The sequence below is a fragment of the Petromyzon marinus genome, chromosome 38 (assembly GCF_048934315.1).
Source record: "Petromyzon marinus isolate PM22_M1 ecotype Great Lakes invasive population chromosome 38, UKy_Petmar_22M1.pri1.0, whole genome shotgun sequence".
Lineage (NCBI taxonomy): Eukaryota > Metazoa > Chordata > Hyperoartia > Petromyzontiformes > Petromyzontidae > Petromyzon > Petromyzon marinus.
In genome coordinates this window covers 4,761,411-4,773,723 of record NC_133704.1, presented here as the reverse complement: position 1 = coordinate 4,773,723, position 12,313 = coordinate 4,761,411, and the positions used below count along the sequence as shown (strand labels likewise).

The 12,313-nt window shown below is 52.1% G+C and overlaps 1 protein-coding gene across 2 annotated transcripts in view; it reads left to right on the top strand.

Moving 5' to 3' along the window:
• AACS (acetoacetyl-CoA synthetase) overlaps nt 1-10,540 on the top strand; it is a 34,480-nt gene extending 23,940 nt beyond the window's left edge. For both annotated transcript variants that reach the window (XM_076072574.1, XM_032967457.2), the window contains exons 15-19: nt 292-417; nt 2,045-2,114; nt 2,290-2,348; nt 2,861-3,063; nt 3,773-10,540. In XM_076072574.1, the coding sequence (XP_075928689.1) occupies nt 292-417; nt 2,045-2,114; nt 2,290-2,348; nt 2,861-3,063; nt 3,773-3,910 (596 nt within the window). In that variant the 3' untranslated portion in view covers nt 3,911-10,540. The remainder of the gene's footprint in view (nt 1-291; nt 418-2,044; nt 2,115-2,289; nt 2,349-2,860; nt 3,064-3,772) is intronic.
• Nucleotides 10,541-12,313: the final 1,773 nt, after the last annotated feature.

Sequence of the window (12,313 nt, the reverse complement as noted above, 5' to 3'; positions counted from 1 at the left end):
TGTGTACCCAGGATAAAAAAAAAAATAACAACCTCACTTGAGTCTCAAGACTCATTCTGCCGCACGCGTGGATGCTCCGGGTTCGATTCCATTCCTGAGCATTTGGCTTCGTGTGGGAGGCATACGGAGAACCTGGAGAAAAAGCCAGCACACCGTACACACGAGGGAGCGACATTCAAAAACTCCACGCAGATAGATTCAACAATCCATTGCTGTACTGCCATCGCCTCACCCACTCGCGCGCTGCGGGGTTGACGGATCGCGTCGCGGGTCGTCGTTTTGTGCCGGCAGGCGAGCAGGTGTTTGGGCAGAGCGGCGAGCTGGTGTGCACCAAGCCCATCCCGTGCCAGCCCACGCACTTCTGGAACGACCCAGACAACAAGAAGTACCACAAGGCCTACTTCGCCAAATTCCCCGGTGAGGAGCCCTGGCGACCGGCGTCCGCCCCAATCGCACGGCACGGAGCGGCGAAACTGAAACTCCGTGCCCCGGGAGCACAGCACACACAGATATTAAGAGTCGTGCTGGGAATTGCCAAACACCTGCCACCACGCCCCCTCCCCTTCCCCGTGATTATAACGATGTTTTTATTCTTAGCTCTTTCGGTAAAGTCACGTTGAAGGGAAACAATAAAATAATAAAATTATAAAAAATATATAAAACAATAAAAATTCTCACGACGTTTCGACCATAACACAAACGGTCGTCATCAGGTGTGTCAATGCAAACCGACAATGCAAACCGACACACCTGATGACGACCGTTTGTGTTATGGTCGAAACGTCGTGAGAATTTTTATTGTTTTATATATATTTTATTATTTTATTGTTTCCCTTCAACGTGACTTTACCGAAAGAGCTAAGAATATGAATTACTGCAGTCACGAAAGCTTTAAATCAAAATTTAATGTTTTTATTGTTTTGAAGCCAAAAGTCAGGGACGGCTGCTCGGGTTTTCTCTCTCTGTGAGCTTCCATTCCGTGTCTCGTCTGCGGTCACATCCACCGTCCATCCTCATACCTCGCTCCACCGCATCCTCCCACCTCACCCTCGTCTCCCTTCCCCTCTGTGTGCCCTGCACCGGTGGCATCTCCATGGCCTCGCTCATCTGCGGGTGGTCTCTGTGTGAGTCTATAGGTCTCTGTGCGAGTCTCTATGGCTTCCTCTGTGAGTCTATGAGTTTATGTGCGAGTCTTTGGTTTCTATCTGAGTCTATATAGTAGGTCTCGGCGAGTCTGTGGGTTCCTCTGTGAGTCTATGAGTTTATGTGCGAGTCTTTGGTTTCTATCTGAGTCTATATAGTAGGTCTCGGCGAGTCTGTGGGTTCCTCTGTGAGTCTATGGGTCTCTATAGCCCTTCTAAATGCGTCACCTTTGTCTCTTCTCATAACATGTCCCAGACCATATCAGTCTAATGTCCCTTACCTTCTCAGGTATATATGTTAATAACCCAAGGCTCTAACTTCATCATTCCTCCTCCTTTCTCATAGAGATATTCCCAGCATTCTCATTTCTGTTGTTTAAACCTCTCTCTTCTCTGTTCCTTCCTCGGTGCAGAGAGATGTGTGCACTCTATAACAGCACTGGTCATAACTCCATTATATATAAAGATATGTATTTTCTCGTATTATTATATTTGAATAATAGCGTAGAACCCTTAGTCCAGTGTTAGATGAAGGCCTCCACATGCCGTATCAGTCATGGGGGGGTGGGGGGGGGGGTTTGACCATACTTCACCATGCTGGTCAGTGCTGGTTCATGAAGAGGGGGCCCAGGACCTGTTCAGACATCACTTGCCACTGATATCGCCGGGTTCTTCGCGCAGTGCGGTAACCGCTGCACCACCGCTCCCCACCCCACCCCACTCCGTAATAGGTTCTGTTAAAATCATACTCTTGTTAGTTCTACAAAGAAATATCATTCGAGGCAGTGAACAATATGCAGCATCGCAAGACTGTGAGAGGTGGCAGCGGCTCGGGGAGGCCGTCATCCAGCAGCGGATCAGGCATGGCTGATGACGACGGTGATGTGGTGTTCCCTCTGCAGGGATCTGGGCCCATGGAGACTACTGCAAGATCAACCCCAAAACGGGGGGCATCATCATGCTTGGCCGGAGGTGAGAGAGCACACACGGCGGGAGGGGGGAGGAGGGGGGCACTCTGCCCCCCCCCCCCCCCGTTTCGTTAAGAGGGTAGAGGTAGGAGAGTGCGTGGAGGGGAGAGTCGAGAGTGGAGCATTCTGCGGGGCTGTGCGTTCGCCATCGACGCCGCTCTTTTTATTTTCTCTCCCAGTGACGGAACCCTGAACCCAAACGGAGTTCGCTTCGGAAGCTCGGAGATCTACAACATAGGTTGGTGGCGGTTTCCCCAACACGGCGCTCGCTCCGCACCCCGCACTTATGGCGCGCCCACGTGCGGGTCGCTTGCCCACTTGCTGGTTTGCACGCCCGGTACCCCCCACGTCGCGCTCCTCCCTCACTTGACGGGCCACCTGGAGGAGCGGCAACGCAACCCGCAGGAGAGCCGCGACGACGGCGGTGACGCTGGTGGCGCTGGCGACGGCGGCGATGACGACGATAGTCATAGCGACGATGCAGATGGTCGTAACGGCGGTGGGTAACGGTGATGGTTGTGCGACAGCGGTGTCAGTTGATGATGGTGATGACGGCAGCGGTGACGGCAATAGCGGCGACGACGGCGACGGTAGTAATGGCGCCGACGATTGATCATGACGGCGGCGGTGGCGGCTGACGGCGGTGGCGGCTAACGGCGGTGACTTTGACGGCCACGAACGGTGGCCGCGGCCGATGCTGACCCTGCCCGGCGGTGGTGCTCGCTTGCCGCGTTCGCTTTGCCGCGCCAGTGGAGGCGTTTGAGGAGGTGGCGGACAGCGTCTGCGTGCCGCAGTACGGCAGCGGGGGCGACGAGCGCGTCGTGCTCTTCCTCAAGATGGCGCCGGGCCGCGGCCTCACGCAGGAGCTGGACAAGCGACTCCGCGACGCCATCCGCACCGCGCTGTCGGCGCGCCACGTGCCGGCGCTCATCCTGGAGACCAAGGACATCCCGGTAACCACGCCACGCACAGAGCATCAAAGGTCCGAGGTCCCCACCCACCCACCCCACCCCACCCACCCCGTATAGCCTTCAACAGGCTGCTGGGTGGGGCGAGAGCTGTTAGCGAGCGCCTCGCGTATCGTTTGTTGTTGTAACGTTCTGACCAACGCCTACTGGAGACGTCTGTGAAAAAGAGCTTCATAGCTCATCGGATTCCTCCAGTATAAATACGTATTCTAATTCTGGAGGCCGGCACGGCGCACCAGGGGGTGGGTGGCCAGCACCACGGCCGGCCCACCTTTGTCCCCCTATTGGTGATGTTTACACATCGCACCAAGTACTCGTTTGAGGCTGAATCGACCTAGGGGAGACCCAGGACCAGTTCAGATAATCGTCAATGGTGTTTGGTGGCCGTGAGCGGGGAATCGAACTCGGGTCGCCGGGTTCGTAGCGCAGCGCAGCGCCAACCGCTACACCACCGACCCCCCACACACACACAACAACGAGAATCAAAACCGGAATTTCGCCACCGAGTGGCGGCGACAACACCACGGCGCTTGTGCCGAGCGTACAATAAAAATTTGTAAAATATATATCACGTCTGCTGCTGCTGCTGCTGCTAATAGTGATGGTGATGATGTAAGTACGTATGTGCGCTCCTGCTCTCTTTACCCTCTCTCTCCCTCTCCCTCCCTATCTCTCTCTGTCTCTCCCCGTGCAGTACACCATCAACGGCAAGAAGGTGGAGGTGGCGGTAAAGCAGGTCATCGCCGGCAAGGAGGTGGTGCAGCTGGGTTCGTTGTCGAACCCCGGGGCCTTGGAGCTCTACCGCAACCTGCCAGAGCTGCAGGGGTACTGAGCGCCCCCTAGCCCCCGCGGTCATCGCCAACCCGGACCCCCTCCGCGTGCCGGGGTCAACGCCGGGGGTCGGCTTGAAGGAGCCGGGCTGTGCCGATCTTAGTTGAGTGATCGATTACGGTGACCGAATCTGGCGGTTCGGTTGTTCACTCGACTCAGTCGAATAGCGCACTAAATATTTATCAGGGGGGAGGGGTTTGGGGAAAAAAGTCTCAACTTTGCCCTTCGCCCCAAACCATCCCCCACCCCGACATGTGTCGCTGGACGGGAGGTGCAGTGCATGGCTTGGCTCAGTGGCCGTAGTCAGCCGGGTCGTGGCTAGTCAGTGGGGGGGGGGGGGGGGGGTGTTTCCCACCTTCGGGGGCCAAATTTCGGGGTCGAAAAAAAGCAGCCGATTATAACTGTAAGTGGAGTCGGTGGGCCCCGCTGTAATTATCTTGAGTCTACCATGGGACATTTTTAGTTTTTAAGAAAAGCTCAGCCCAAAAGGAAAAAAATGACTTAAGACCGTATTCTCTAGATTATAAGCACGTTCTGCTACGTACGGTGCAAAATAAGTTCAGCATACATACATACATAAGACGCTTCAGAAAGTAAGATGGCCCCTCAAACTTCTGCCCATTGGCAATAAAGTTCTACAAATATGGTCTCGAGCACACAAACGCACACAGCTACCCCCAACTTTGCTTTAATATACAGGGATGTGGGGGGGAGTTCGTGTGCCTTATAATCCAAAGAATACGGTCATTCTTTGTCCTGTGTATACAACTATTCAACTATTGCTATTTTTCTTCTTGGTTCTTTCGGTAAAGTAATGTTTTATTTTTATTATTTTATTTCCATTCTACGTGGTGACTTTATCCGAAAGAACCAAGAAGATGAATCCCTGCAGTCACGAAAGCTTTAAATCGAAATATTATTATTTTACCAAGTAAGGCCCCCTAGGTAGGTATGACACCTAACCGGGCTGCGTGTACCGCGCTGCCCTGCCACAGGTTTCTCCCCCAGTGTCTATTGTTTACACACTGAACCCGGTGCTCTTGTAAAGACCGAGACAATCTCGAGAGAGGCCCGTAACGAGACCGGATATCGCCTCTCGCCGCTGTCGTTAGCTGGGTCCAGGAACCGAACCCCAGGATGTCAGATGTGTTTTTCGCCACAGCCCCTACGTTTTAATGAATTCAAATAATCAACGCAGCCTGGGTGTGGGGTGGCTACAAGATAAGAGCTGCGGCTGCGTGTGTGTGTTTTATTTTTTAGGCCAAATCTACACTTTACCCAAAAAAAATAAGGAGAGTAAACTCTGAACGCTAGTTCGGGAAGGTGAATTGGCGGTGGTGCGTGTGGTGTGGGTGGGCCCGCTATGCGGCTAAACATTGGTGGTTTGGTTTGTTGTCCTCCCTCACCTCCGTTGAGCAACGGTTGGCTACGTACGGTGCGAAGTAAGTTCAGGCATACTGTTGAACATTCATACATACGGTTGATGCTGTGGTTGTAATAATGAGCTGCTGTGCAGGGCGGTGGAGCGCTCATGTTGCAAGTGAGCTCCTAGCGCGCAACTCGGCTTACCTGGGAGCTTGCATGTACGCCTTAACACGCGTACAGCCCTTTTGTCGATCCACTTCTGGACGAGGGCCTCCAGACACTGTGCGGGTTGTGAGGGGGTTGACCGTATTGTGCGACACACGCCCCAAAAACCTGCACCTGGTGTGGATAGAGTTATACATATCTGCCCACCCACACACACAGAATAACACCTACCGGATACCAACACGCATGCAGGCCAACATCTTGCGTGTCACCCCCAACATCGTTGATTTTAAATACAAACGGCGGACGTCCCCGAGGGGCACGTGACCATACTTCACTACACTTGTCAGTGGGGCTTGAAGAGCCGGTGCGGGGTGGGGGGGGGTCAGCGTAGAAGTGGACGGGGCTTGAGAGGAGAGGTGCCGGGTTAACAAGTCGTGGCGGGTCGCCGAATCGGCATTGTACGCAGAGCGCCGGTCAGTCGCACAGAGGCCCTATCCGTCGGCAGTGGCGTGTGCAGTCACACAATGACACAGCCACTGACCGCTGCACTGCCCTCTGCCGCGCATGACCTCCCACGACTACCACCCCTCATCCTACCACCCCTCATCGGGGTGGTAGGGCGAGGGGTGGTAGGGGCGCCACATTCGGAGCAACGTTTCAATATCTACCCTCAACTTTTAAAGAGACACTCAAAAGACCTTTCTCCCCCAGCCCTGTTTCTTAACCACTCCACAATTATTCCGCCTGGCTTTTGTGCAACCCCAAGTCCCTAAGTGTGGCTCCACACCTCAAGAGTCACGATCAGTTACATGCGGCGTCTGTGAAATATTGTGCACATTTCAAGTTTCATTTTTATTATTTTAAACATTATGGGCGGGGCAGAAAACAATGAAAAACCGAAGGCTATTAACCCCACGCGATTCGATGCGTGTTTCGTGAGCTGAAAATCGATTGCCTCGTTACACGACGTTCCATGCAGTCCACCGCCGACTGGTCTAATGTTTATATAAACGTTCGGCAATTACCTTCGGGCCGCTGAATGTTAAGAGTAAACTTCCTCTTCTTCTTTCGTATGGCCGATGTAGATGCGGTGCAACAACTACGATTTCACATTCGGGTGGTTTGAGGATAACTAACCATTGTACCAGTGGGCAGTGGCTTGGACTCAGGTACAAGGCATTTACATACGGATCGATTCAATCGTTGTTCCACCTGCTTGGCCCGAGCCCAGCCGATGCGCACACGCACACCCGGACTACCTCGCTACTCTCGACTTGCTCGCTCGCTCGTTCTCCCTGGCGGGGTGTGGGGGGGGGGGAGGTTAGCTGGAGAGACATTTTAAACAACATTCACAAAAATACCCAACGATTTATTCCCTTTGTAGAAAGTTGTAAATGTTGTTTGAACGTCAGGGCGAGCAATTCTCAAGCCCCCACCCCCCCGCCTGTGAGCGATGAGAGAATGAACGTCACGTGGCATGCTCACTACAGTACCCTGGGCAGGCTGTGGACTAATACGAGTCGTGGTTCTCACAATCACACAGGGAGATACTTTTTTTTTTAATATATAAAGATTGTGGGGGGGGGGGGGGGGGAATCAAATTGTGTATATAGTTTAACTAGAACTCTGTTGTAAATGTTTAGGTAAAGATGCAGGCCACGGTGGCGAGATGTTAACTACCTCGCCTGGTATGCAGGAGGTCGTGCGTGGGTTCGATCCCGACCCTGACACCTGCTGTATATTTGGAGTTCTCTCTCGCCGTGGTCGTGCGGATTTTTCTCTGGGGCCTCCGGTTTTTTTCCTGCACATTCAGAAACGGACTCTTCAGTATCGTCAGGAGGGTCCCTGCTACATTGTGGACGTTCAGCGTCACTTCCGCTGGTGAGAATCTGGCTTCGCATGGGGAGGAACCCGCCGAGAACCTGGGGATACCCAGCACGGCACCAGGCACGTTTCCTGCAGCTTGGCTCACAAGTATCAAGCGAGGCTTACAATCCCTGTTCAAAGTGTTTTTTATTATATATTTTTATTTTGAGTGAGGGGGGGGGGTTGGAATTCGGACTGTGCGGGCCTAAAAAACTACGTGTTTTTATCCTACCAGGTAAGATCCACTGAGCTCTATAGCTCTTTCAGAAGCGACCTGGCTATAAATGATGGCTCAGTGAAGTTGCTTATCATCATCGCAGTTGCAGCCAATTACTCTGTGGCCACCCCTTGCCCTCCGTAATGCCACCTACACCCATGGAGTATTAAGTCGGAAGGTTTTGCGGTGGTGCCAGTCGGTTGTATTATCCACAGTCGTGTATTCTTGTCTTCTCATTTCCCTGGGCTTGGCCTTCCACGAAGCTCATGGTCCGCCCCAAACCGCATCCACCGCACAAACCATGGCAGTAGATGGGGATACACCGGATGCACAGGTAATGGAAACTTAAAAACCCACCAGCAGTGTGCGACTCTGGTCATCCAAGACAGAGAACTCACAACACCGCAATGCCCCCATCCGCAAATATGAAGGAGGCATCGCGGCGAGACATCTCCGCTGCTGCTCTTGATTATCTGGCTTCGCCGGCTCGAATGTAAAATTGATGTTGTTGTTGTTGCGCTGCATCAACATCGTCGGCCATACGGAGGAAGAAGGTGAAGGTGAAGATTTCACCCACTGGGGATTTTCGCGGTGGTCCCAGGAGTCCACGCCTGGAACCCTACCCCCACACCCCCCTACACCCTCCTACCCCCACACCCCCACGACCCCCATCAATTGTCGCTGTTCCGCTGTAAATGCAGAGGGTGGGCGGTGGGGGAGGGGGAGATCTCATGTTTTATTTGCTGATTTAACATTGTCGTCGTGGTTTTAGGACTTGTCATAAATTATATATATAAAGTTTTATCATATCTTTACTTTCATGTTTTGTTATTTTGTTTATTTTTTTGCAAAACGTGCGACGCCCTGTCTGGTTTTAGATACCAGGGTACGAGACCTCCGTGGAGTAGAACACCTGTGTGGTCCCTGGTGCCCCCTGTTTTTCTTATCAAGACGTTATCTTCTGTGTTTATTTTGGTGCGTTGACGACTATCACTCTTAAGTTCCTGGCCACTGTTCGGCAATGGAGGTTGCATGCAAGTTTAATGAGTGCATTCGGTGATGTGACAAACGATTACTTATCCTCATCCATTAACCGTACCCCTACTTCTAACGGTTGGATACGTACGGTGCGAAAGAAGTTCAACGTACATAGAGCGGGGGGGGAGGGAGATTGGTGGTTGGCAGGTTGTGACCATCAGAACGTGCAATAGCGATGGACTAATCACAGCGGTCAGAGGCACTGAGCCCGGCACCGCTGAGACCCTGGGTTCGATCCCAGTCTTTTCAGCCGCCCTCGATTGAAACCAGATTCTCAAGGGGTGGCGAGTTTATGGTTTAGGCCCGGGTAACCAAAGACTGCGAACATCGAAAAGCCATCGCGTTTAAAATCTGATTTCCACTTAAAACATGAAAACAAAAACATCCATTGCGGATGAGAATGTTCCACAACATATCTCGGTTTCAGTGTCGGGCAAGGGAACATTTATCTCTTTTCACGCGGGACAATGCAGCATCCCTCCAGAGTGTGGATGAGAGAGGTCACTCCGAATGGCTCTCAAAAGTAGTTCTGTGATAGCTGCTTCCGCGGTTTATTCTCTGAACACGGGAGGTGGGGGGAGGGGTGGTTATGGGACTTCTTACTGCGACTTTTCACGCAATTCGAATTTGGGAGGTGGGGGGGGGTGACGTGAACCACATAATTAAATAAACAAAACTCTCCTGCCCTTTGTAAGTCCACTGCTGGATGAGGACGTCCCCCCCCCCCCCCAAAGTGGCACGGTGGAGGGGAGTGGGTGAACCATATTTCACCACCACGCCGGTCGGTGCACGGGTTGGTGGTGGTGTAGTTTGGCAAAGGTGGACGCGATCGATGTTTCCGCGATGCCCCACCCCCCACCCTGTGCCACCCGTACAGTCGCCCCGCACGGCAGCCTGTAACACCTGTTACGCATTGTCTCACGTGTCACAGACGATGAGGACGACAGCAGACAGCCTCGGCGTGTTTGTAGCGGTTACGAGTTTGTAGTGGCGAGCAGCTCCCAGTGTAAGAACAACAACTTCTATCGTGGCCGCGACGTGAATGTAAGCGGCTAATTAACAGTAGCAACGTGTCGCGACTTGCAACCCCAAAGGGCGCCGGTCCGATCTCTCGGCGCGGCACTTGAACGGGTCGCCACGTTTCTTAAATCCACCCCCACTTTGCCGGCCTCTGACCGCCCAGCAGTGTAGATGGGCAACACCACAAGTTTGGCGTCGCGTGGTGGGGTAAAGTGTGGGTATGTCCGCCTTTTTTTCCCACTAACGGTGACGGTGAATATATGCACCGGTCCTGGGCCTCCCCTAGGTTGGGTCGACCTTAAATAAGTACCGATGAGATGTGTGTCTGTGTGTGTGTAAAACATCAGAACTGGGGAGATGGGCGGCCCAGCTTCAGTAGGTTGCTCACTATGACAGCACTTGCCCCATCAGTCTGCACGGCTATACGGGGGACCTTTGTCATAAAGTGTCCGTCAACGGCACTTGTTCCGGCAAGTCTATACGGGGTTGGGTTGGGGGGGGGGGGGGTCTTTGTCCCTGGAAGTGGTGTTAAGTTACTAAAATAAGTGCTGTTCAAGGTGCGCAACATTTCGCCGCTTCGCAGATCAATAGAATGCAGATCGTTATGAATCATATATATATTCTTGGCTGCGATCACCCACGCGTTAATCCATCCAGAGTGTGTTCACGTCCGCGCAGTATGCCGCCAGGGAGTATAATCTCTTTATAGACTGTATTGTGAAGATAAGTACCGTACGTGAAGCTGTCGCCTGCGCTGAAACAACTCCTCTCTCCGTGTTTGTTTTGATGAAATCGGCTCCGCTCGTCGCTAAGACAATGTGACCCACCCACCCACACATATCCACCCACCCACTATACCTCGCCTCGTCCTGTGTATTGTTATATTAACAATAGTGTGATCGGATGTATTATCCATAATAACGTGATCGCCGTAATAAATGGGTGCGTGCTCTGTTAGTTATCGAGCGAGTGTGTTTGTGTGTGTGCTCTTGGTAATTTTCTATATTGTGTTTTGGAGCGGTGGTGTAGCGGTTAGCGCGCTGCGCTACGAACCTGGCCACCCGAGTTGGACAGTATATTAAAGGCTATACGGGGGATCTTTGTCTTTGTAAGACGCAGGCAGGAGTAAGGATAATGCCCCTTGCTTTTACCTGGGAAAGCCACCATGACTCTCACGACGTCTTGTTTACAAGGGTCCTGCTGTCGTTTCAGACGCTGGTCGATCATAACTTCTCATTCAAACATATTATACGCCTCGACTTTGCTGGCTGGCTACTGACCGGGCTCCTCGCCGGATTATCCTCGTAGCACAAGTAGCTACAACACGTGTAGTAGCTACAACACGTGTAGTAGCTACAACACGTGTAGTAGCTACAACACGTGTAGTAGCTACAACACGTGTAGTAGCTACAACACGTGTAGTAGCTACAACACGTGTAGTAGCTACAACACGTGTAGTAGCTACTACACGTAGTAGTAGCTACTACACGTAGTAGTAGCTACTACACGTAGTAGTAGCTACTACACGTAGTAGTAGCTACTACACGTAGTAGTAGTAGCTACACGTGTAGTAGTAGCTACTACTACACGTGTACTACACGTGTACTACACGTGTAGTAGTAGCTACTACTACACGTGTACTACACGTGTAGTAGTAGCTACACGTGTAGTAACTACTACCCGCACTTTCAAGGGCCCCGCGCTAAATGCTTTCAAGCTATCAATACCGGTTCAGTGATTCTGCACTTGTTCTAATACTATAGTACTATACCGCCTGCAACTTTCATGAACGACTGGGTGTTTAAGGTTAGCGATTTGTCGTATTATCTGGCTGTGTAGCAAATTCAAACAATTACTTTACTATGCAAGTTAAACATTTATGTGTTTTAATATTAATGTGTTTATTTATTTAGGGTCCCTTTATAACATACGCTACAGGCCCCGCACTAGTTTAATCCGGCACTGGTTACCAACAACGACAGCCGTCTCTCGTGTTCCGTTGCAGAGCCACGGGTACCCCTCCCTGCTCGTTCCTCTTAAATGCTCCCAACGAGCGAGCGGGTTCTGGGGTGCATCTCACGCGGCAGGAGAGCGGAGAATTCGCGTGAGTTTGGGGTTTGGGCCTCACGCGCCGCGAGTGTCCGCTAGAGGCCGCTCTGCCCTCACTCGTCCGGGTGGCTCTCACCCTCGGTAAAGAACCAATTCCCTTGTGATTGAACCAGTCCAAGAGTATTGGGTGACTGCCGCTGTGACTGCTGCTGCGTTGGCAGTGGTGCAGAATCACAGTCAACAACAACAAACTGGTCAATAACAACACCGTGTCCTCAGAAGAGGTGACGTTTCGGGCACGGGTCCTTCATAGTACATACATCGCTAAATATACTCTTTCGCCACCCACACTGCCCGATACCACCACAAGCGACAGCGCTCGAACAGCATTGCCGATATCAGGGATGTGGTCTACACGCGAGTGAGTTGTTTCTGATGTAACTGTGATGTTGAGATGCTCCTCCACCCTTGTTGTGTGTGTCTCTCTGTTGCTTTGTCTCCGTGTCTCCGTCTCTGTGTCTCCGTGTCTTTCTCTCCGTGTCTCTCTGTTGCTTTGTCTCTGTGTCTCCGTGGCTTTGTCTTTGTGTCTTTGTCTCTGTGTCTCTGTAGCTTTGTCTCTGTGGCTTTGTCTCTGTGTCTCCGTGGCTTTGTCTCCGTGTCTCTGTTGCTTTGTCTCTGTGT